General features: G+C 37.3%; 1 protein-coding gene across 1 annotated transcript in view; it reads left to right on the forward strand.

Moving 5' to 3' along the window:
- Positions 1-26,320, forward strand: part of LOC144615847 (uncharacterized) — a 42,415-nt gene extending 16,095 nt beyond the window's left edge. Inside the window, exon 4 of the mRNA XM_078443820.2 lies at positions 26,097-26,320. Within this exon, the coding sequence (XP_078299946.2) occupies positions 26,097-26,184 (88 nt within the window). The 3' untranslated portion in view covers positions 26,185-26,320. The remainder of the gene's footprint in view (positions 1-26,096) is intronic.
- The last annotated feature ends 455 nt before the right edge of the window (positions 26,321-26,775 follow it).

The following is a 26,775-nucleotide window of genomic DNA, read 5'->3' on the forward strand; positions in this document are numbered from 1 at the left end:
GCACCTGAGTTGGTTGAGCATCCAACTCTTGATTTTGGCTCAGGTCATGATCTCAGGGTCATGGGATCAAGCCCTGCATCAAGCCTCAAGCCTACTTGAGATTCTCTCTCTCTCCCTTTGCCCCTCTCCCCAGCTAATGCTCTCTCTCTTTTTCTCTAAGAAAGAAAGAAAGAGAGAAATAAAGAAAATAAAGAAAGGAAGGAAGGAAGGAAGAAAGAAAAGTTATGGTATCTTCTTAGGGATTTACAAAAATGTCCTTGAACTTTGTGTCCTTCAAATTTAGCCCTGCTTTTAATTTGATGTAGTGCACAGTCTGAATTGATTTGTTTTGTCATTCATATAGTAAGTCTCAGCACAGGGAGCAGGTTTTGACATGTACTAGAAGCTCACACTGAACTCTCAATACTTAGAAAATAATAATTAATGATTAGGTACTGGGTATTTGGCACAAAACTCTAATTAACTTTAAGAGCTATTTTGGTGTATGATGAAAGTGAGATGTGAAAAACTTTTCATGGCTTCTTAGAAGGAGTCAGCAATGTATCCATTGGCTGAGAAATGCTGAAATTTGGAATACATAAATATAGTTGCTTGATGAATGTGAACATCAGGTGGTTCTCATGTTAGGAGTTGTAAAAACATTTATACTAGAATAAATGTCATCAAGATTGAATTAAGAGTTTAGAGGCCCTAAAATTAAAGTACCCATGTGTGAAATTAAAACAAAACACCAGTATACACTAAACTTTAAAATCAGGAAGTCCAATTCTATGATTTGTTTATCTTGTCATTTTGCATGGTGATTTTTGCAATGCTTTTTTTTTTTTAACTCTTCAATATTGAAGTATTTCCAAATAATTGTGTGTGTGTGTACCCCCACATGCATGCATGAATACAGTGTGTGCATGTTTGCACACATGCAGATATGCATGATCAAGGCATGCCTTTGCTTCAAGTACCCTAAGATATGCTTAGTCTGCTTCTTGGATAATCCACGGTGGCTACACCATGTTCTTCAGAACTCGGAACATTAAGTGGATTGTATGGATTTTGGTTCCAATTACAGAAAATTTGAATAGATAAATTGGCAAGCAAGGACACTACACCAAGGGGCAACTCCTTTACGACTCCTCAAAAGACAGCTGTGCCTGGCGTCTTCTACCCAATGTGGTAGGGGCTCAGATTCATATTGGAGCATAAGAATTTTGCTCCGATATGATCCTGATTGAGGAGCAAGTGAGCAGCTGGTGAAGGCCTTTTCGTGTGATGGTTCCTAACTTCTTCAACAAAAACTTTTTTCATTATTTCCCCTCCTGATTTGAAATATTTTTTAAAAATGCATTTAATATCTAAAAGTTTGTTGTATGTAAATGCATGTTAAAATGCCCTTTACAAGGGGCGCCTGGGTGTCTCGGTCGGTTGAGCGTCCGACTTTGGCTCGGGTCATGATCTCACAGTTCGTGGGTTCGAGCCCCACCTCAGGTTCTGTGCTGATCGCTCAGAGCCTGGAGCCTGCTTCAGATTCTGTGTCTCCTTCTCTTTCTGCCCCTACCCCGCTCACGCTTTGTCTCACTCTGTTTCTCAAAAATAAATGTAAAAAAATAATAAAAAAAATAAATGCCCTTTATGAAAGGAAATTAAGAAAATAAGAATCTTCAGACTTAAACTGTCAGAATACAACATTGCATAAGAAAAAATAGTTAGAAATTACTTTAAAGAAATGGAATGGCTCCGGTTCTGAGCAATATGACTGTAGATGTTAAGGGTGCAATCTGAAGGAAACGGAGGTTTGTTAGTCTGGGGAGATTTTTATTACAGGAGAATCTCTGAGATAATATCTGGCAGTGCCCATCCATCTACTATTGTCCTAGGAAGAGAGAATCTCAGACTTGTGTTTATAGTTCATGGCAAGGCCATGTTTATTGAGAAGGTTACTGCCTGCCTGCTTGAGTCAGTTCCCATTAAACTTTCCAGTTACTGCCTGCCCCTACTTTGATTCCAGGCCTAGCAAGCAGCATTCTAATCACAGTCTGGTTCCCTATGTCACCACACAAGGAAAAACTGTGCTGGTCATGCTTAGAGTGCTGTTCTGGCCTATGTGACTGTGATCATTCTCAGCACAAATTAATACATCGTCCTAGTTTGTTCATCAGTGAATTTGAATCATGAGAGATGATCACAGATGGGCTGACAAATGGGATTTCAGAGCCAGCAAGGCCGAGAGCCAAGGAACTTCACCAAGGAATGTGGCCTTTAGACTCTTGGAGGGCCAAGAGTGTGTCCAATTCATCTCTATCCCCAGCTTGCAGCACAGGGCCTGGGACCCAGCAGAAACTCAGTGCTCACTTATCTAGGTTAGACATTCATTAGTATTAAAGCCCATTTTATAATTGCAATCTCATTTTATAGTTACTCAAAAGCATATGTTCATCAATGAGAGACTTACACAATACTTTTAAAAAGTTATGTAGGTAATATACATTTTTAAGAAAATTATAAAATATAAATAAAAGGAAAAAGTAGTTATCCACATTTCAGTTACTTAGAGAAAACCATTGTTAACTTTTTGGTACATACCCTTTGAGACTTTTTTAATGCATAAAACATTAAATATATATATATATGGATACGTATATGGATATATACATATGTATATGTGTATATGTATCCATATACGTATCCATATATATATATATATATATATGTTTTACAAAGTGCAAAATACCATTAAGCACTTTTTTTTTTTTTAATTTTTTTTCAATGTTTATTTATTTTTGAGACAGAGAGAGACATGAATGGGGAAAGGTCAGAGAGAGAGGGAGACACAGAATCCGAAGCAGGCTCCAGGATCTGAACTGTCAGCACAGAGCCCGATGCAGGGCTCGAACTCACAGACGGTGAGATCATGACCTGAGCCGAAGTCCGACGCTCAACCCACTGAGCCACCCAGGCGCCCCTCATTAAGCACTTCTGTAGCTTATAGGCTTTCTACAACTTAATATCATGTGACATGATAGGAGCTTAGGGCTATACTATAACCCACAGGATTCTTAGCAACTAATTGGTATACCAGATGCAGCTTTTCTGGTCAGCTCCACCATGCTTTTCAGTCCCAACTATTGTCCCTCCACACCTAAGCTCTAGCTTCTCCCTGACTTCCTGCCTGCCTTCCTTCCTTCCTTCCTGCCTGCCTGCCTTCCTGGTCTTGAAGTTCCTTCGGGGAACCTCTGAGTAGGTTGTATGATTGCCAGACAAAATACAGGATACTCTGTTAAATTCAAATACTAAACAATGAATATTGCATGAGCCAATAGTGTAAAAAATTATTCTTTCTCTGAAATTCAAGTTTAACTGCATATCTTGTATTTTTATTTGCTAAATCTGACAGTCTTCCCTGGGTACTCTTTAATACCATCTGCCCTAAATCTAGTAAAATTCCTCAAAGTGTCTGATATTTATTTGTATGTTTCTCTTCTGTATCGTCAGTGCTGATACAGAATTTTTCTTACTCTGTATTTCTTTGGCCATTTTGCGGGGGGAAGGGAGTGTATGAAATTGGGAGGGAAAGGAATCAACCATGTCTTCTCAAGCTGCCATCTTTTTTCCAGAATTATGAAAGTTTTATGGAAACAACAACAACAACAACAACAACAACAACAACAGTGAATTTGAAGGCTATGAAGTAGGAGATCATTCATGGCATATCATTTGGAAAAAATAGGTTACAATGCATGTGTACAATCCCATTTCAATTGAGAATATTCTACTTCAAAATGATAGAAATAATTTTTAAATGAGATTCTAAACCCAGACCTCAATTAAACTTCTGGTTATGCCTTTCCACCAGTTTTACCTTGGACTGGTTATATATAGTCTTTCTGAGTCTTTTCCTCATCTTTAAGGGGACATATAATCTCTTTTGTAAGTTTATTTCAAGTGATAAGGTAACAAGTATATTGCCTGGCACACTCTAGGCCTTCTCTACTTCTCCACTGAATGGAAGAGCACACACAGAACTGTCTTAATGATTGGATTATTCTATAGTTCATTCAATTTTTGTTTTTTATGACACATTCTAGGGAGTCTTAGATTAAGTTTGGGAATATGATTCAATCTATTTTCTAGGTCTATAAAGATAAAGGGGCTTTGGTATTTAGATATGTATTTTCTAAATCAGATTGGATGTTCACATGTGGTATATGTATTTTCTGTATATTCAGTTATACATCATCAAGGTTAGTTGTGTGTATAAAAGATTTTGGATTTTGGATTCCCAAATACTCCACCAGCCATCCAGATGGACAGGACACCCCACTAGATCTCTGAGAAAAAATGCCTGAATAGAGGATAAGGACATTATTTACTCTTTTACAGGCTGGGAATTTGGTCCATTTGCTATTCTAAGTTTCTGTTAAGCCAGGCAGGACTTCAAGATCCAAGGCTAAGTAAAAAACAGGCCTTACAGGTCCTTTGCCCTTGGGGGCCATACTTTGATCTTATCCTGGGAAGGGCAAGGAAAAGGATGGAAAAGGAAACCTAGGAGAAAAAGGACCCTTTTTCCATAAACCCCAACAAAGACTCTCTCCTTGACCAAGCTTTAGTTGGATTCTTCTGTGCCCTCTTCCTGACTGGACCTCAACTTTGGCCTCCCTCTCAAGGCCCCTTGCCTGTCTGCACAGCCCAGTTTTAGCAAGAATCCTACAAAGTCAGTTGAGAGAGAATCCCCCACCTGTGATATCTGTGATCAGCCTCTATATCTGATCAAGTTCTTCATTCCCCACCTTTGAGTCTTAAGTCCTTGGCCTGCCTTAGAATCCTGCTAAGTCAGTTTAGCAAGAAACCCCTTACTCTTGCTGTCTTCTCTAGTGATTTTCCAACCAGTGACCCATTCACTCTGTTCCTTGGCCATCGATACCCACTTGTCCTTATCATATTCAGAGTTCAGCCTGATGTTTCCCCCATTTGATAGTATTGATACTATTACAACATTCGTGAATAAAGTCTTTCTTACCATTTTAACAAGGGTCAGAATAATTTTTCATTTTATCTCACATTTATTGAGATATAATTGGCATAAAACATTGTGTAGATTTAAGGTGTACAATGTGATGCTTTTTATACACGTTTATATTGTGAAATGAATAACATCTCACATGGTACTTTTTTTTTGGTGTACTGAGAACTTTTAAGATTTATTCTCTTAGCAACTTGGGAGTCTACAATATTTTTAGAATAATTTTTTCTTTAACAACTGTGGCAAATCCAGCCTGGGCTACCTCAGAAAACCACTTTTTTTTTTTTTAAGATGCAAAGATTTAAAGAGGAGCCAGAAAGAAAAGACATTCCATGTGTAATGAAATGCTTTTAACCTTTAGCTCCTACCATATTTTGCTCCACCTTAGCAATAAAGCCCCCCAAAGACCTTGACCCTGTGTTAAATTTCTCCTTGCTAGGGAATGGGGTTTGTGTGTGGAAATCCTTGGGCTCCCTCTAGTGGTTAGAATGCGCATCCAGCACTGACTGGTAAATTACCTGCGGGGGTGGGGGGGGGGTTGTTGTTGCTGGTGTTTTGGTGTTAAAGTAAGGAAACTTAGAGTGTTGCTTTCCCTCTCCAGGGAGCTTAGCAGAGTATCAGAAATGTCCTGTCTGTACCATCATGCAGCTGATTCTTTAACCCTTTCTAGCTCTCCCCTTGGGACTCATGAAGTGGATAGGTAGTTCAGCCCTTTTACAAAGGTTCCTTTGATGTTCTATCCAGGGAGCCAGAGTTAGGTAAAGACAGTCTCTCAAATGTAGCCCAGCTGTTTTTCCAAGTGTGCTCTGTGGACCACGTGCACGAAAATATGCTAGAGTGTTTCTTTAAAATGAAGATTTCTGGGTCCCGCCCCAAACCTCTGAATCATAATTTTCAGGGGGTAGGATGGGGGTGGTGAGGCAATTCTTGTGCACATTAATATTGAAAACCAGTGCTATATGCTTCTTGAGAAGGCGTTTCTCCACTTGATGTCTCATTTAGTTATGGCACATGATGCTGTAATCAGACTCCTCAGACAAAGTTACATTCACAATGAGCACACTATAATAATGTATCATGCCAGCCTTTCCCTCTGAAAACAGTACACAGTATACACCCTTCCCTTATTTAATCCCTGAATCTAAATCCTCAATTACATAGAAAACGCTTTCCTTCTCCCTTAAAAAAAATCTTACTCTGTTTAGTCTTTTTAAAAATTTTTTTAATGTTTATTTATTTTGAGAGAGAGAGAGAGACCGATCGTGAGCAGGGGAGGGGCAGAGAGAGAGGGAGACACAGAATCCGAAGCGGGCTCCAGGCTCTGAGCCGTCAGCATAGAGCCTGATGCGGGGCAGGAACCCAGGAGACAGATCATGGCCTGAGCTGAAGTCGGACGCTCGACTGAGCCACCCAGGTGCTCCATTCAGTCTTAATAGAGGGGTCTTATTTACTCCTTCAGCTACTCCAAAGTTGGGTTAATTTAGCCCAAGTCTTTCAAATATCTTCACCTTTCCATAGTTCTAGGGAGCCATCAGAAACAGGCCTTTTGCACCAAATTTAGAAAACCTGACCAAGTGTGCATCAATATGATTGCCCAAGATCTAAGCATAATTTCTCTTTGGAAGCATGTTTAAAATGCACATTCATAGGCTTTATTCCCAAATTTTCTGGTTTGCTAGGAATCTACTTTTTATCAAGCATCCTAAGGTGGCTCTGATGCAGATGATCCTCAGAACACATTTTAAGAAACTTTGCCTTGTATGCCAGAGTTTCCCAAGCAGATATATTCTTAGAATATTTTATAACCAAGCCCCTTATAAATCGTATAAACTACAGTTGTAAGCAAATATTTAATGTTCATCTGCAGAAAGGAAGTAGACTTGAGATAATAAATAGTGGCATAGAAGCTATAATTTCACCGTTTTTTTTTTTTTGTTTGTTTGTTTTTTTTGTCTATCTTCCATAGCTTTAACCTTTATTGTGGTAAAATATACATAACGTAAATTTGCCACTTTAATCATTTTTAAGTATAAAATTCAGTGGCATGAATTATTCTCACAATGTCGTGTAGTTACCACCACTATTTTCCGAACTTTTTATTACCTCCAACAAGAACTCTGTATTCATTAAGCAGTAATTCCTTGTTCTCCCCATTCCCCCAGCCCCTAGTAATTTTTTCTTAAGTAGGCTCTATACCCAATATGGGACTTGAACTCATGACCCTGAAATCAAGAGGCACATGCCCTACTGACTGAGTCAGCCAGGCATCCTATCACTTGGTAATTTCTAACCTACTTTCTGTCTCTATGAATTTGCTTATTCTAGATATTTCATGTAGGTTGCATCAATCATTTTTCCTTTGTGTCTGGCTTATTTCATTTAGTATGTTTTCAAAGTTCCTCTGTATTGCAGCATGTATCAGAACTTCATTCTTTTTTTGGCTAAATAATATTACATTGTGTGTATATACCACAATTTGTTTATCCTTTTGTCTATTGATGGATAGATATGTAGGTTGTGTCTGCCTGTTGACTATTGTGAATAATGCTACAGTGGACACTGGCATACAACTATTTGTTTGAGTTCCTGTTTTCAGTTCTTTTGGGTGTATCCCTTAAGGTGGAATTGCAGGGTCATACAGTAAATCTGTGTTTAACTTTTTTAAGGCCACCAAACTGTTTTCCACAACTGGACCATTTTGCATTCCCACCAGCAATGTTTCAACTTCTCCACAACATTGCTGACACTTGTTATTTTCTCTTTTTTTTGATAGTTGCCAACCTAAAGGATGTGAGATGGTATCTCATTGTAGTTTTGGTTTGCATTATCCTTTTTTAAAAATTTAAATCCAAGTTAGTTAACATATACTGTATTAATAATTTCAGGAATAGAATTTAGTGATTCATCACTTCATAAAACACCTAGTGCTCATCCCAACAAGTGTCCTCCTTAATGCCCCTTGCCCATTTAGTCTTTCCTCCCACCCAACACCCTGCCAGCAACCCAGTTTGTTCTCTGTGTTTAAGAGGCTCTTATAATTTGTCTCCCTCTCTGTTTTTATATTATTTTTGCTTCTCTTATGTTCATCTGTTTTGTATCTTAAATTCCACATATGAGTGGAAATCCTATATTTGTCTTTCTCTGACTTATTTTACTTAGCATAATATACAATAGTTCCATCCACTTTGTGCAAATGGTAAGATTTCATTTTTTTTAATCATCAAGTAATATTCCATTGTATATATATATCACATTTTCTTTATCCATGTATCAGTCAAGGGACATTGGGGCTCTTTCCATACTTTGGCTATTGTTGATAGTGCTGCTATAAGGATTGGGGTGCATGTACCCCTTTGAATCAGCACTCCTGTATCCTTTATTTAGTTATCCTTTGGATGAATACCCAGTAGTGCAATTGCTGTGTCCTAGGGTAGTTCTATTTTTAATTTTTTGAGGAAACTCCATACTGTTTTCCAGAGTGGCTGCACCAGTTTGCATTCCCACCAACCGTGCAAAAGTGTTCCTCTTTCTCTGCATCCCTGCCAACATCTGTTGTTGTCTGAGTTGTTAATTTCAGCCATTCTGACAGGTGTGAGGTGGTATTTCATTGTGGTTTTGATTTGTATTTCTCTGATGATGAGTGATGTTGAGCACCTTTTCATGTGTCTATTAGCCATCTAGATGTCTTCTTCGGAAAAGTGTCCAGTCATGTCTTTTGCCCATTTCTTCACTAGATTATTTGCTTTTTGGGTGTTGAGTTTGATAAGTTCTTTATAGATTTTGGATACTAACCCTTTATCTGATATGTCATTTGCAAATACCTTCTCCCATTCCTTCAACCAAAGGAATGTTAGTCTTGTTGATTGTTTCCTTTGCTGTGCAGAGCTTTTTTCTTGATGAGGTCCCAATAATTCATTTTTGCTTTTGTTTCTCTTGCCTGTGGAGATATGTCAGGTAAGAAGTTGCTGCAGCCAAGGTCAAAGAGGTTGTTTCCTGTTTTCTCCTCTAGGATTTTGATGGCTTCCTGGCTTATGTTTTGGTCTTTCATCCATTTTGAGTTTATCTTTGTGTATGGTGTAAGAAAGTGGTCCAGGTTCATTCTTCCGCATGTCGATGTCCAGCTTTCCCAACACCATTTGCTGAAGAGACTGTCTTTTTTACATTGGATATTCTTTCCTGCTTTGTCAAAAACTAGTTGGCTATACATTTGTGGGTCCATTTCTAGGTTCTGTATTCTGTTCCATGATCTATTGTCTGTTCTTGTGCCAGTACTATACTGTCTTGATGACTACAGCTTAAAGTCCAGAATTGTGGTGCCTCCAGCTTTGGTTTTCTTTTTCAGGATTGCTTTGGCTATTCAGGGGCTTTTGTATTCCATACAAATATTAGGATTGTTTGTTCTAGCTCTGTGAAGAATGTGGGTGTTATTTTGATATGGATTGCATTAAATGTGCAGATTGCTTTGGGTAGTATTGACATTTTAACAATATTTGTTCTTCCAATCAATGAGCATGGAATATTTTTCCATTTTTTGTGTCATCATTTTCTTTCATAAGCTCTTTATAGTTTTCACCTCTTTTCACCTGTGTATATATTTTCACCTCTTTTATTAGGCTTATTCCTAGGTCTCTTATGGTTTTTGGTGCAATTGCAAATGGGATCAATTCCTTGATTTCTCTTTCTGCTGCTTTATTATTGGTGTATAGAAATGCAACCAATTTCTGTACATTGATTTTATATCTTGCAACTTTGCTCAATTCATGTATCAGTTCTAGTGGTTTTTTTGGTAGAGTCTTTGGGTTTTCTACATAGTGTATCATGTCATCTGTGAGAAGTGAAAATTTGACTTCCTACTTGCCGATTTGGATGACTTTTATTTCTTTGTGTTTGTTGTCTGATTGCTGAGGCTAGGACTTCCAAAATGATGTTGAATAACAGTGGTGAGAATGGACATCCCTGTCATGTTGCTGGCTTTAGGGGGAAAGCTCTCAGTTTTTTCCCATTGGGGATGATATTAGCGGTGGGTCTTTCATATATGGCCTTTATGATCTTGAGATATGATCCTTCTATCCCTATTTTCTTGAGTTTTTTTTTTTTTATCAAGAAAGGATGATGTATTTTGTCAAATGCTTTTTCAGCCTGTATTGAGCGGATCATGTGGTTCTTATCATTTCTTTTATTAATGTGATGTATCACATGGATTGAGTTGCAGATACTGAACCAGCCCTGCATCCGAGGAATAAATCCCACTTGATCGTAGTGAATAATTCTTAATGTGTTGTTGGATCTGGTTTGCTAGTGTCTTGTTGAGAATTTTTGCATCCATGTTCAGGGAAATTGGTCTGTAGTCCTCCTTTTTAGTGGGGTCTTTGTCTGATTTTGGAAGCCTTGTAGACTGAGTTTGGAAGTTTTTCTTCCATTTCTATTTTTTGGAACAGCTTCAAAAGAATAGGTGTTAACACTTCTTTAAATGTTTGGTAAAATTCCCCTGGAAAGCCATCCAGCCCTGGACTTTTGTTTGTTGGGAGATTTTTGATTACTGATTCAGTTTCTTTATTGGTTATGGGTCTGTTCAAATTTTCTATTTTTTCCTGTTTCAGTTTTGGTAGCTTATATGTTTCTAGGAATTTGTCCATTTCTTCCAGATTGTGCAATTTGTTGGCATATAATTGCTTATAAAATTCTCTTATTATTGTTTGTATTTCTGTGGTGTTGGTTGTGATCTCTCCTCTTTCATTCATGATTTTATTTATTTGGGTCCTTTCCTTTTTCTTTTTCATCAATCTTGCTAAAGGTTTAGCTATTTAATTATTTCAAAGAACCAGCTTCTTTCAAAGAACTAGCTGGTTTCATTGATCTGTTCTACTTTTTTTTTTTTTTAATTTTGATATCATTGATTTCTGCTCTAATGTTTATTATTTCCCTTCTTCTGCTGGTTTTGGGCTTTATTTGCTGTTCTTTTTCCAGCTCTTTTAGGTGTAAGGTTAGGCTGTGTATCTGAGACCTTTCTTCTTTAGGAAGGCCTGGATTGCTATATACTTCTCTCTTATGACTGCCCTTGATATCCCAGAGGTTTTGGGCAGTCATGTGTTCATTTTCATTGGCTTCCATGAACTTTTTAATTTCCTATTTAATTTCTTGGTTGATCCATTCATCTTTAGTAGGATGTTCTTTAATCTCCAAGTATTCATGGCCTTTCCAGATTTTTTCTTGTGGTTGTTTTTGAGTTTCATAGTGTTGTGGTCTGAAAATATGCGAGGTATGACCTTGATCTTTTCATACTTGTTGAGGGATGATTTGTGACCCTGTATGTGATCTGTTCTGGAGAATGTTCTATGTGCACTTGAGAAGAATGTGTATTCTTCTGCTTTAGGATGAAATGTTCTGAATATATCTATTAAGTCCATCTGGTCCAGTGTGTCATTCAAAGCCATTTTTTTCCTTGTTGATTTTCTGCTTATATTATCTGACTATTGTTGTAAATGGGGTGTTGAAGTCCCCTACTATTACGGTATTATTATCAATGAGTTTATGTATGTTTGTGATTAATTGATTTATATATTTGGGTTCTTTCACATTGGGGGCATAGTATTTACAATTGTTAGATCTTCTTGGTGGATAGACCCCTTAATTATGAAATAATGCCCTTTTTCATCTCTTGTTAGTCTTTATTTTAAAATCTTGTTTGTCTGATAGAAGTATGGCTGCTCCAGCTTTCTTTTGACAACCATTAGCATGGTAGACAGTTCTCCATCCCCTTACTTTCAATCTGCAGGTGTCTTTAGGTCTAAAATGTGTCTCTTGTAAGCAGCATATAGACAGTGGCTTGTTTTCTTATCAATTCTGATACCCTGTGTCTTTGATGGGAGCGTTTAGTCCATTGACATTTAGAGTGAGTACTGAAAGATATGAATTTAGTGCTATTGTGTTGGCTGTTGAGTTGGTGTTTCTGATGATGTTCTCTGGTCCTTACTAGTCTTTGTTGCTTTTGGTCTTTTTTGTTTTGTTTGGTCTTTTCTCCACTCAAAGAATCCCCCTTAAAATTTCTTGCAAGGCTGGTTTAGTGGTCATGAACTCCTTTAGTTTTTGTTTGTCTGGGACACTCGTTCTCTCTCCTTTTATTTTGAAAAAAAAATGTTAATGTTTATTTATTTTTGAGAGGGAGAGAGAGAGAGACAGAGTGAGTGGGGGGAGGGGCAGAGAGAGAAGGAGACACACAATGCGAAGCAGGCTCCAGGCTCCAAGCTGTCAGCATACAGCCTGACGCAGGGCTCAAACCCACAAACCATGAGATCATGGCCTGAGCCAAAGTCGGACGCTTACCCGACTGAGCCACCCAGGCGCCCTTCTCCTTCTATTTTGAATGACAGTCTTGCTGGATAAAGAATTCTTGGCTGCATATTTTTCCAATTCAGCATGTTGAATATATCCTGCCACTCCTTTCTGGTCTGCCAAGTTTCTGTGGGTAGGTCTGCTGTGAACCTGATCAATCTTCCCTTATAGGTTAAGACTTTTTTCCGTTGCTGCTTTCATAAGTCTTTCCTTATCTCTGTATTTTGTGAATTTGACTATGATATGCCTTGGTCAGTTTTTGTTGAATCTAATGGGAGTTCTCTGTGCTTCTTGGATTTTGATGTCTGTGTCCTTCCTCAGATTAGAAAAGTTTTCCCCTATAATTTGCTCACATAAACCTTCTGCCCCTTTTTCTCTCTCTTCATCTTCTGGGACTCCTATGATTCGGATGTTATTCCTTTTTAATAAGTCACTGAGTTCTCTAAGTCTTGTATTGTGCTCTTTTACCTTAACTTCACTTTTTTTCTGCTTCATTATTCTTCATAATTTTGTCTTCTATATCACAGATTCTCTGCTGTGCTTTGTCCATAGCATCCATTTGAGATTGCATCTCAGTTATAGCATTTTTAATTTTGTCCTGACTAGATTTTACTTCATTTATGTCCAAATAAAGGGATTCTATGCTTTTTTCAACCCCAGCTTGTATCGTTTAAAAAAAATTTTTTTTTTTTACTGTTTGTTTAGTTTTCAGAGACAGAGACAGAGACAGAGAGATAGAGTGTGAGTGGGGGAGGGGCAGGTAGAGAGGGAGACACAGAATCTGAAACCGGCTCCAGGCTCTGAGCTGTCAGCACAGAGCCTGATGCAGGGCTCAAACTCCCAAGCTGTGAGATCATGACCTGAGCTGAAATCAGATGCTCACTGACTGAGCCACCCAGGTGCCCCCCAGCTAGTATTCTTATTATCGTGGTTCTAAATTCTAGTTCAGACATCTTGCTTACATCTATGTTGATTAAGTCACTGGTTGTCATCTCTTCCTGTTTTTTTTTGGGGGGGGGGTAAATTCCTTCATTTTGTCATTTTGGAGGATGAAAATAATTAATAAAACAAAAAATTAAAATTAAAAAATTAAAAACAATCCAAAAAGTCAAATAAAGGAAGCTAGATTTTAAGTGTATTTTGGTCTGCTTGTTGAAAGAAGCTTGATAGAATAAGGAAAAAAGAAAAAGAAAGGAAAAAAAAGTAAGAAAAATTTAAAATAAAAAAATATATAGTAAAATAGAATAGAATGAAATAAAGAAAATACAATAAAAAATTAAAAGAAATAAAAAATAAAGTAAAAAAAATAAAATTTTCTCTTTCTGTATCCAAGAATGAGGAAGAAAAGAAAGAAAAAAAGAAAACAATTTAAGCAAAAACAGAAGCAAAGAAAATGAACAAATAAACAAACCAGCAAACAGAATGAAATCGGAATGGCATTACATCCATTTGCCCCTAGAACTGAAACTATGAAACTTTTTATAGTCACTACACTAAGCAGGTGGAGTAACTTGTGCTGGTCTTCTAGGGGATGTGCTGGAGGGTGCAGTTGGGTTCTCCACTAGGTGGCACTGCTTAGCTTACTGGGGTGGATCAGTGTGGCCTGCATGCTCCTGTGTGTGTGCATGTGCATGGGAGAGGTGGAAATGGCTTCACCCAGTTCCCTAGTCTCTGGCACGGGAACTTTGTGCTCTCACCGACCCATGATCAAGTAGCCCTCCTTTGTCTCAGGCCTCCATTCATTCCCCACCTCTACCCTGTCTGTGTCCAAACTGTCCACCTGAGACACCCTCCAAGAGTTTTATCTCAGATGGGGTTGTGTTTCAAAACCCCAACCCCTGTAGCTTGGACCCGCCGACTCTCTGGGGGAGGGTCTTGCTGAGCAATGACTGGGTGCCAGCTTGTCCCAGAAAACATTCATGTGATTGTGCAGCGGCAGAGGTTTAGAGATTATGGCAAACCATAACACACAGCCAGCACTAGGTCTTACCACACTCTGGAGTCTTTGTGTCAATACCAGCAAATGGGGCTGCTCTCTGGGGTCCGCTGGGACCTTTGCCTGTGGGGATGCTGTATGGCCTGTTCCAGATACACTCCAAGCAAGGGAACCGCTTCTCTCCATGTGGCACTTGGGCACCTCAGACCCTGCTGCCTGCTCCTGCACACTTCTCTACCAGAACACTGCCAGGCACTGAACTCCAGAACTTCAGACTATGCACTCCACTGTTTACAGAATCCTGGTGGTATTTAAACCCTCTCCTTTCTTCCCATCAATGGTTTTGGGGAACAGATTTCTTGTTCAGTCCCCTGTGAGTGTTTTCACTCTTTCTTTCTCTTCAGCTACTTTCAGAGGAGTGTTTTTCTTGCATCAATCCTGATGCACCATACTCTCCTCCTTTCTCTCTGTCCTCTCTCTGCAAAAATAGCTCCCTACCCTCTGCAGCTTTTCTCTCCCCCAGTTCACCTCTTCACACTGTGTACCTCCTGAGTTCTGTGGCTCAAGTTATGCAGATTGTTGTGTTAATCCTCAGATCAATTTCCTAGGTGTTCAAAATAGTTTGGTGCTGATCTAGCTGTGTTTCCAGGATGAGACAACCTCCAGGTCTCCATGTGGCTCTGCCATCTGAACTCCCTCTTGATTTGCATTATCCTAATGATTAGTGATGTTGAACATCTTTTTGTGTGCTTGTTGGCCATTTGTATATCTTCTCAGGACAAATGTTTATTTAAGTCCTTTGTCATATTTTTTTCCTTTGTCCAGTTTTGAATTGGGTTATTTAGTTTTTGTTGTTTTTGTTGAGTTATAGGAGTTCTCTGTATATTCTGAGTGCTAATCCCTTAGCAGGTGTAATTTTTGTTTTTTTTTTTTTAAGTTTATTTATTTATTTTGAGAGAGAGAGAGAGAGAACATACATGACCAGGGGAGGGGCAGAGAGAGATGGAGAGAGAGAGAATCATAAGCAGGCTCCATACTGCCAGCACGGAGCTGATGTAGGGCTTGAAGTCATGAGCTGTGAGGTCATGCATGACCTGAGCCAAAATCAAGAGTCGGACGCTTAACTGACTGAACCATCCAGGCTCCCCAGCAGGTATAGTTCTGAAAATATTTTCCCTCATTCTGGGGGTTGCCTTTTAATTCTGTTGATATTGTCTTTTGATACACACAATTTTTAAAGTTTCATGAAGTCCAACTTGTCTAGTTTTTATTTTGTTGTTTGTGCCTTTGTTGTCATAGCCAAGGAATCACTCACTGCCAATCCCACACTGTGATGATTTTGCCCTATGTTTTCCTCTAAGAATATTATAGTTTTAAGTCTTACATTTAGGTCTTTCACTAATTTCGAGTTAATTTTTGTACATGGTATTAGGTAAGGGCCCAAGTTCTTTCTTTTGTGTGTGAGTATCCAGTTTTCCCAGCACCATTTGTAGAAAAGACTGTCTTTTTCTCCATTGAATGATCTTGGTACCCCTGTCAAAAATCATTTGACCATATATATAAGGTTTATTTCTTGGCTCTGTATTTAATCTCGCTGGTCTGTATGGTTGTCTTTATACCAGTACCACATTGTTTTGATTACTCTAGTTTTGTGATATGTCTTGAAATCAGAAAGTGTGTTTCAGCTTTATTCCTCTTTTTCAAGATTGTTTTGGTTGTTTAGGGTCCTTTGAGATTCTGTATAAATTTTAGGATGGGTTTTTCTATTTTTGCAAAAAGCTGTGGGATTTTGATAGGGATTGCATTGAATCTGTAGATTGCTTTGGGTATTATTGACATTTTAATAATATTAAATCTGGCAATCCATGAACATGGGTTGTTTCCCTTTATTTATATCTTCTTTAGTTTCTTTCAGCAATGTTTTATGGTTTTCATTGTACAAATCTTTCACCTCCTTGGATAAGTTCGTTTCTGAGTATTTTATTCTTTTTGATTCTGTTATAAATGGAATGGTTTTTGTAATTTTTTTCAGATTATTCATTGTAAGTATATAGAAATGTGGCTGATTTTTGTGTGTTGACCTCGTATCCTGCTACTTCGCTGAATTCATTTATTAGTTATAACTGGGTTTTTTCTTTGTATGTGTATAGAGTCTTTGGGGTTTCTACATATAAGATCATAACACCTGCAAACAGACATAATTTTACTTCTTCCTTTCTAATACAAATGCCTTTTATTTCTTTTTCTGGCTAGAAATTCCAGTGCAGTGTTGAACAGAAGTGGTGAAAGCAGGCATCCTTGTCTTGTTCCTAATCTTAGAAGAAAAGCTATCAGTCTTTCACCACTCAGTATGATTTTCACTATGAAGTTTTCACATGTGTCTCTTATTATATGGAGGTACTTCTTTTCCTAGTTTGTTGAATGTTTTTATCATGAAAGGGTATTGGAATTTCGTCAAGTGCTTTTTCTGCATCAATTGAGATGCTCATGTGGCTTTTCTCTTTTATTCTGTTAATGTGGTGTATTACATTGATTATTTTTTCATATTTTGAACCATCCTTGCATTTCAGAAGTAAAACCCACGTGGTCATGGTGTATAATCCTTTTAATATACTGCTGAATTTGCTTTGCTACTATTTTGTTGAAGGTATTTCTATCAATGTTCATAAGAGATATTGCTCTGTAGTATTATTTTCTTGCAGTGTCTTTGTCTGGCTTTGGTAGCAGGGTAATGCTGGCCTCAAATAATGAGTCATGAAGTATTCCCTTGTCTTCAGGTTTTTGGAAAAGTTTGAGAAGGATTTGTATTAGTTCTTTAAATATTTGATAGAATTTGCCAGTAAAGCCATCAGGTCCAGTGCTCTTCTTTTTAGGAGGTTTTTGATTACTGACTCAACATCCATACTAGTTACATGTCTATTCAGATTTTCTATTCTTTGTGATTTAGTCTTTGCAGATTTTGTGTTTCTAGGAAATTGTACATTTCATTTAGTTATCCAAATTGTTGGTGTACAATTGTTTAGAGTATTCTCCTGTAGTCCTTTTTGTTTCTGTAGAATTGGTAATGTTACCATTTTTATTTCTGATTTTAGTACTTTGAGTCATCTCTCTTTTTTTCTTAGTCTGTCTAGCTAAAGTTTTGTCAATTTTGTTGCTCTTTTGAAAAAAGCACCTTTTGTTTTTATTAATTTTCTCTAATGTTTTTCTATTCTTCATTTCATTTATCTTTTCTCTCATCTTTGTTAGTTTTTTTCTTTCTGCTAGCTTAGGGTTTAGTTTGTTCTTACTTTTCTAGTTTCTTAAATTGTAAAGTTAGGTTGTTGATTTGAAATCTTTCTTGTCCCCCTCCCCCCACTCAGTAATGCTTTCATGGTGTCCCATAAGTTTTGCCATGTTGTGTTTTCATTTTCATTCTTCTTTAAGTATTTTCTATTTTTTTCCTTGTGATTTCTTCTTTGATCTCTTAGTTGTTTAAGAGAGTGTTATTTAACTTCCACAAATTTGTGACTTTTTCAGTTTTACTCCTGATAATCCTGTTGTAGTTGGAGAAGATACTTTGTATGATATCAGTTTTTTAAAAAAATTCTATTGAGACTTAATTTGTGATCTAACATATAATCTATCCTGAAAAATGTATCATGTGCACTTGAGAAGAATGTGTATGCTATTGTTGGGTAGAATGTTCTGTATTTGTCTGCTAGATCTACTTGGTTTATTTTCTTTTTTAAGTCTTCTGTCTCCTTATTTATCTTCTGCCTGGTTGTTGTATCCATTATTGAGAATGGGGTTGTTCTACAACTGTTATTATAAAACTGTCTATTTCTCCCTTCAATTTTGTAGTTTTTGCTTCATATATGTTGATGGTCTGTCATTAGGTGTGTAAACGCTCATATTGTTGTATTTTCTTGATGTATTGACTTACAGTCTATTTTGTCTAATATTAGTATAGTCACCCTTGCTCTCTTTTGGTTACTATTTTCATAGAATATCTTTTTCAAACCTTGCATTTTCTTTTTTTTAATTTTTTCTTTAAATTTTTTTTAATGTTTGTTTATTATTTTGAGAGAGAGAGAGAGACAGAGCATTAGTGGGGGAGGGGCAGAGAGAGAGAGGGAGACACAGAATATGAAGCAGGCTCCAGGCTCTGAGCCGTCAGTACAGAGCCCAACATGGGGCTTGAACCCATAAACCATGAAATCATGACCTGAGCCAAAGTTGGACACTTAACTGCCTGAGTCACCCAGGCACCCCTCCAACCTTTCATTTTCAACCTATTTGTGTCTTTGGATCTAATGTGAGTCTCTTGTACATAACATATATTTGGATCATGTGTTCTTATACATTTGAACAATCTTTGTCTTTTGATTGGAGTGTTTAATCTACTTACATTTAAAGTAATTACTGATAAAGAGAGACTTCTGTTCTTTTGTATGTAGGTGATTTTCTTTGGTAGTGAAATGTTTAAATTCCTTTCTCATTTCCTTTCGTGTATATTTTATAGCTATTTTTTGGTGGTTACCATGGGATTGCATTTAATATCCTAAATTTAAAACACTCCAATTTGAATTTATACCAAATTAACTTCAATAGCCTATAAAACTTTGAACCTTTAAAGTTCCATTCCCACGCCTTTCAACTGTTGATGTCCCAAAACATAAAGTAAAAATTCTTTTAAATACATTACTCTCTTAAATTATGTAGGAAATAAAATGTAGAGTTATAAACCAAAGTTACAATAATACTAGCTTGTAGACTAATATATTTTTAATGTATTAGTCTCATGAATCACGTAGAAAACAAAAAATGGGAGTTACAAACTATTGTTACAATAATACTAGCTCTTATAATTGCCGTATATTTATCTTTATTGAGGGAGGTTTCTATTTCTTTATATGGCTTCAAGTTACTATCTAGTGTCCTTTCATTTCACCCTGCAGGATTCCCTTGAGCATTTCTTTTTTTTCTTTCTTTCTTTCTTTCTTTCTTTCTTTCTTTCTTTCTTTCTTTTTTGAGAGAGAGAGAGAAAGAGAGCATGCAAGCAGAGGGAGAGAGAGAGAGAATCTCAAGCGGGCTCCAGGCTGAGCCAATGCAGGGCTCCATCCCGTGACCTCAGGATCATGATCTGAATCGAAATCAAGAGTCAGATGCTCAACCAATTGAGCATTTCTTGAAGGTAGGTCTAATGGTCACAAATTCTCTCAACTTTTGTTTGCCAGTAATGTAGCAATTTCTCCTTAACTTTTAAAAAAAGTTTTGCTGGATATAGGACTCTTGGTTGACAGGTTTTTTTCTTTTAGCACTTTGAATATATTGGCCTCCAAAATTTCTGAGGAGAAATCTGCTGACAATCATCTCCCTTGCATGCAGTGAATTGCTTCACTCTTGCTGTTTTTAAGATTCTTTTTTCATCTTTTAAAAGTTTGATTATAACATGTTTTGATGTGGGTCCATTTCAGTTCTTCTTACTTATGGTTCACTGAGCTTCTTGGATGTTTATATTCATGTATTTCATCAAATTTGACAAGTTTTCAGCCACTATTTCTTCAAATATTCTCTCTATCCTTTTCTCTCTTTTCCTTCTGGGACTCCCACAATGTGTATGCTGGTCTGTTTAGTGGTGTCTTCCAGCTGTTCTGTTTGTCTTTTTCAGTCTTTTTCTTTCTGTTCCTCACACCCAATACTTTTCATTCTTATCTTCATGTTTACTGATTCTCTCTTTTGTTTGCTCAAATCTGCCTCTGAATCCCTCCAGTGATTTTTTTTTTCAATTTTTAAATTTTAAATCTGAATTCTGAGGGATTTGATGAGATCCAGTATGTCCTCTACCACATGTCTTTCCCCTTAGGCATTTCCTCAGTTTTTTTTTTCTCCAAGTCCTGAGTAAACCTTACTATTTTAATGGCAACACATATATCTTTTCTTCCTTTGTTTAAAAGTTACTTTAGCTTTTATGAAAGTGAAATACATACATTATTTGAAAAAGTCTAATATGATGATAAGGTTTATAATAATAGTAGAACCCTGAACCACCATTCCCATCCTTGAAATGTGCTCCCTATAAGCAAAATTTTGAATTATTTTAGCTGTTTCTTCTGTTTTTAATTCTATATTTCCAAAAATATTCTTTAAAAAAATTTTTTTAATGTTTATTTTTTTGAGAGTGAGACAGAGTGTGAGCAGGGGAGGGGCAGAGAGAGAGGGAGACACAGAAGCTGAAACAGGCTCCAAGCTCTGAGCTGTCAGCACAGAGCCTGATGTGGGGCTTGAACTCACAGACTGTGAGATCATGACCTGAACCGAAATTCAGTAATATAACAACACAAGCATATTATAAATATTGATTTAAACAAAAAATGTGAAACAAATATTTTGGGAGGATGAAGGGAAGGAAGGAGGTGTTAAGTGTACTAAATCCCACTATTCTATAATATGAAGTCAATAGATAGCATATCAGGAGCAATATAAGAATGTTTTGGGGGGCACCTGGATGGCTCCATCGTTAAGCATCCGACTTCAGTTCAGGTCATGATCTTACAGTCTGTGAGTTCAAGCCCCACGTCAGGCTCTGTGATGACAGCTCAGAGCCTGGAGCCTGTTTCAGAATTTGTGTCTCCCTCTCTCTCTGCTCCTCCCTTGCTCACACTCTCTCTCTCTTTCTCAAAAAAAAAAAATTAAAAACTAAAAAAAAATTATCTTCTAAAAATTGGTTGACATCTCTTGTCTGTGCTTGTGTTATTTATCTGTGTTGCTCTTCCAAATCCATTCTCCATCTCTTTTTGCCCTGCTCTGTGTGCAGAGAAATGGACATAGGCTCCCTTGACTTTTGGCTTCCAGTTGGATTCAGCTAATTGGAGGTGCTGGCAGAAGACTGGAGAGTAGGAGGAGATAGAATTGTAGATGCAGGAGTATTTATTCCCATTGCTGCCTTCTCCCTGCATGCTTGCTCCCTGGAAGGCCACTGTCTTTTTGGTTGTGGCATAATACTTCTACCTAATTCTGTGTCTCCTATAGGGTTCTTCTCTCCTATGTCTAGGGCTTTTACCACGTTCAGCAGTCATTCTTCCCATTTGCCTCTAAAGGCTTAGAGATGGTGATAGTTTCCAAATGCTGTTAGACCCCATGTACTTCGCCATCCCTTGTTGGTTCTCTTGATCCTGCCCACACCTCTGTAAATAGTTTTCTTATTAAATTCTATTCATTTCTCATTTGAGTGTGCCAATCTGTTTTCTGCCAGAACCCTGACTGCTACATCGCTGTTCGTGTTCTCTCTTTACTGTGTTTATTCATTTCAAAAATTTTATTCTCATTTTAGCAGAGTTTCTAGAGGCAACAGAAATAAGTGCCATATGTTCAATCTGCTATGTTTAACTGTTAGATATCCTTTTTCCAGGATCTTTTCCTATGCAGAATATCTGACTATTTTCTTTGATATAACATACTGATTTCTCTCCTATGCCCAAAGCAGAAGATTGGAGGTTTAATATCTGAGTAAATTGAAAAGACAGGCCCCAATTCAGGGACAAGCACAGTGGTGGGCAAAGCAGTAGCATGGTACCATAAACAGTGAGACTAAGACAAAGTCCCTATAGTAAAGGATGACTCTCCACCCACTCTTTTGAATCTCTTTGTGGCAAGAGAGGTGAAAACCAGAATGTTTATAGCTCTATCCCCATGTACCCACCACCAGCCAGAAAATTCAGCTTTCTTCCCCCAGAATAGCCCTATTGAATGGACAACAAAAGATTAGTCAATATTTGAAAAAGACTCAAACAAAAAAGACAAAGACAACCAATGCAAAAGAAAGGAAGAAAGAAAGAAAGAAAGAAAGAAAGAAAGAAAGAAAGAAGCCATAGTAAGAATTCAAGGGAAGGAAAGGCAATTCAGGACTCAGAAAAAGGAAAAAAAAACAACAAAGAGAAATAAAAAAGAACACTAGATTAGTCTGAGGGAAAAAATGGAGCCAGTGGCTTAGAATTCTGAGGACAAATCCTATCCAATCTAAAATTCTATACCCAGGAAAATCATCACTCAGATAAACAAGTAAAATCCTGACACTTTTATTCAGAAATACTAAATGATGTAAAAAAGGAAGGCAAGAAAGAGAAAGACACAGCACATAAGTAAGGGGAAAAAAAATACCCTGGATTTTAGTGATGGGAAGTTTCAGGATAACAGCTGGGCAACAGGCTTAGTGAGCAACCAGTACCAATTAGAGAATGAAGACAGAGGGCTCCATGAGAGATTCTTCCAGAAAGAAAACTAAACTTACAGAGTATCCAATGTATTTTAATATATTCAAAAATTATTTTTAGTTTTGTTGGACCCATTGGAGTTGAATTAGTGATTTTGACATGGAAAATTAAGCAAACAAATAACAAAAACCAAAGCAATTATTTATACTGGAAAAAATATAAAGTTGTTCAAAAAGGAAATGTTATCATAGTATATACTATCACAGCTATGAATAGTAGAAACTATAATATATATTTAATATATATTATATATATTTAAATAATAAATATTTATTTAAACAAAATTGCCAATATAACAAATTTGGGAAAATGGGAATGAAGAATATTAAGTGAACATACAGACGCACTTTAGATATATTTAGTTCTGGACCATGGCAATAAAGCAAGCATCGTAATAAAGTGAGTCAAATGAATTTTTTGGTTTCCTGGGGCTTATAAAAGTTATGTTTACACTATGATGTAGTCTATTAAATGTGTCATATCATTGTGTCTAAAAAAGTACATACCTGGGGCGCCTGGATGGCTCAGTCGGTTAAGCGTCCGACTTCAGCTCAGGTCACGATCTCGCGGTCTGTGGGTTCGAGCCCCGCGTCGGGCTCTGTGCTGATGGCTCAGAGCCTGGAGCCTGCTTCCGATTCTGTCTCCCTCTCTCTCTGCCCCTCCCCGTTCATGCTCTGTCTCTCTCTGTCTCAAAAATAAATTAAAAAAACGTTAAAAAAATTTTTTAAAAAGTACATACCTTAATTTAAATATACTTTACTGCTAAAAATTGCTAGGCATTATCTGAGCTCTCAGTGAATCATAATTACTAATCACCGATCACAATAACAAATGTAATAATAATGAAAAAGTTTGAAATATTGCAAAATTGCCAAAATATGACACTGGGACATGAAGTGAGCAAATGCTCTTGGAAAAATGGTGCCAATAGACTTACATGACACAGGGTCACCACAGACCTTCAATTCATAAAAAAATGCACTATTTATGAAGTGCAATAACATGAAGCACAGTAAAACAAGGTGTGCCTGTACTTGAGGGAGATAATTTGAGCGAGCTAAATTTCCATTTACCATAATAGCAAGTCAACAGATGATAGCTAAAGTAAAAAATGAAAAAAAAAAGTCTATATAAGCACACAGTTTAGATACATGGAGATAAAACCAGAATAAACAGCCAAGAAAGTTCAGAGAAGTTGCTTAAGAGGAGTGGGAATTTGGGAATGAGGGTCAAAGGGGCAGAATTCCACTATTTTCTTCTGTAAGCTAACTGTTCCACTTAAGTTTTAAAAAAAGAGATATACTCATTGGTTTCATAAAAACAAAACAAACAGACAAAAAAAAAAAAAAAAACCCTGAAAAGAAACACATATCCCATGTGTGGACCCAAATAGTAGTCACACAGCAGTTTTTCTCTCTCTTCCCCCACCTATTCTAAGAACGCCTCTGTTTCCTCGTAAAGAGTTCTTGGAATCTCTATGTGGTATCTCGCAAGTGTTCTGTGAATTTATTCTCTTGGCTGCCTTGAAGTTTCTGTTCTTGCTCTTCTCCCTTCAGAGGCCAGCTGAAGGCCACACCCCTGCCGGCTGCAGACTCTCACTGATCTCTGTTCCCAAGGCTGCCAATACCTGGTGTCAAATTGTCGATGTTTGTGCCAGGGATGCTACTTCTTGTCACTGCCGAAGCTGCTGGCTCCAAGGCTGATGACATTTAACACCCTCACTGCCCCTCCCTCAGTTGTCTTTTTCCTAAATGGGAGAAATTTCTGTCAGTTCACAGAATCAGGAAGTGATATTCTCTCTTGAGCATATGCTTTTGTCTCTTATACTGCAAAATTGACTGTACAAATCAGTGTATATGGATGGTACAAATACTTTTATCAACCCAGAAAGAAACCGCATTCCCATTAGAAGTCATAATCCCATCTATTGAAGGCCTTAGCAAGAAAAGCCTGAGGTCCCTGGAAAAAGAGGGACTTGAGCCTGCCATACCAACTCTTCCCTGAATGTCCAGCCTGCTGGTCGATTTTAACTTGCCAGTCTACACAATCATGTGAGCCAGTTTCTTCTCTGGAGAACCCTAATACAGATTTTGAAATCATACAATATGTGCCTTTTCTCTCTGTTTTTTTTTTTTTTTTTTTTTTCAGTTAGCATTACGTTTTCAGGGTCCATCCATGTTCCAGCATGAATCCATTCTTCATTCCTTTTTACAGCCAAGTAATATTCTATTGTGCAGATATACCATATTTTGTTTCTCCATTCATTAGTTGATGGCCATTTGTGTTGTTCCTACTTCTAAATATTACAAATAAGACTGCTACAAACATCTTTGTGCAAAGTTTTGTACGGACAAGTTTCAGTTCTCTCAGGGTTCTCTTCAATATGTGGCTGTGGCTGTACTGTGTTATATTTCTACCAGCACTGTATGTGGGCTCCAATTTCCCCACATCCTTACCAACACTTGTTAGTGCCTCTTTTTGATTATTGCCATTCTAGAGGGGGTAAAGTGGTATTGTTCATTGCGGCTTTAGTTTGTATTTCCTTGATGGCTAATGAGAAGCTTTTCCTGTTTATGTTTAGGTCATCCAAGAGCTGCTCCATGCATTCTGTCCAAGTTTTGTAGCTGTGTTCAGTGGGAGAGAGAGGAGGGAATAGCTTACTCCCTCTTACCTGGAAACAGAAATGTGTTAGTTTTTGATACTTACAAAAATAGTATCTTTGCATTTTCTAATTACTATTGCTGGTGAATGTAAATGCATTTGATTTTTTAATCTTGATTTGATTTCCTGAAAATTTGCTAAACTCTCTTATTAATTCTAATAGTTTTATCATCTGCAGACAATGAAGATTTTGTTTCTATTTTTCTGATTATTTGCTTATTTATTTTACATTATTGTGTGAGCTAACCACTCCAGAACAATAAGGTAAATTAGAAACGGTGATGATAAAAGACACACTTGTTTTCTTTCAGGTCTTGCAGGGAATATTTTCAATATTTCACTGTAACATTTGGAGTAGGTTATTTGGGGTAGATACAGGTTACCAGGCTAAGAAAATCCTTTTGGTGTTTTTGTTTAAATCTTTAATGGGTATTGGATTTTACTAAATGCATTTTCTGCACATATTGAAGAGAAGGATCTATGTGTATATATATATGTGTGTGTGTGTGTGTATGTCTGTGTGTGTATATATATGTTTGTGTATACATATGTGTATATATATGTATATATGTGTGTATATATGCACATATGTGTACGTGTGTGTGTGTGTGTGTGTGTGTATGTATTGCTTTTTGGCTCTTAACATGGTATAGTTGATTTTCTAATATTAAACCAGTGTTTAGATTGTTTACAAAGGTGGCCACAACACTCCTCTCTTCCCATTCTTTATATTCCTTTGCCATGTGACTTTGGTATTCATCCCCCTCAAGAGGTGGAGTCCCTTCCTCTTGAATCTGCTTTGGCCTGTGTTTTGTTTAATTAGAATGTGGCAGGAGAAACACTGAGTGATTTCTGACCCTTGGCCTCAAGTGATTTTGTTCTTTTGCTCTCTCCTTCTTAGAATGCTTCTCTCAACATGGAAAAAGCCCAGGATTGCCCTCATGGAGAGAGAGGCCACAAATCCCAGCCTTTCCAGACATCCCAAATGAAGTCCCAGATATGTGAGTAAGGTCATCTTAGGCCGTCCAACCCCAGCTGACTGCAGCCACGAAAGTAACCCGGGCAAGACCAGCCCAGCCAACCCATGGTATTGTGAGAAATAATAAACTTTTGCAAGCCACTGTTTCTAAGTGTTGTCATTTTGGTTTTGGTGTTTGGTTTTGCTTTTAACGCAGCATAGGTAACTGATACACTCATCTTGCATTCTTGAGTGAAACCCAACTTGGATGTGGCATATTATCATTTCATATATTGCTAGATTCCTTTTCCTAACATTTTGTTTAGGATATTTGCTTCTATGTTTGAATGAGTTTGGTTTGTAATTTTCCTTTCATGTAGTGTCACTAAGTTTTTGATGTTGAAGGAGTTGGGTGTGTTTCTCTTTTTCAGTCTCTGGAATAGTTTATATAAGGCTGAAATCATTTGCTTCTTGAATTATTGAGAGACCTCACTACTAAAATTGTCTGGGTCTATTGTTTTCTTTTGTGGGAATAATTTAAGCTGATTCAGTTTAAAAAATCCTACAGGTTTTCTATTTTTTCCTGAGTCAGTTTTAGTAAGCTATATTATTCTGTTTTCAA

Source organism: Panthera onca, chromosome A3, assembly GCF_046562875.1.
Source record: "Panthera onca isolate mPanOnc1 chromosome A3, mPanOnc1 haplotype 2, whole genome shotgun sequence".
Taxonomy (NCBI): Eukaryota; Metazoa; Chordata; class Mammalia; order Carnivora; family Felidae; genus Panthera; species Panthera onca.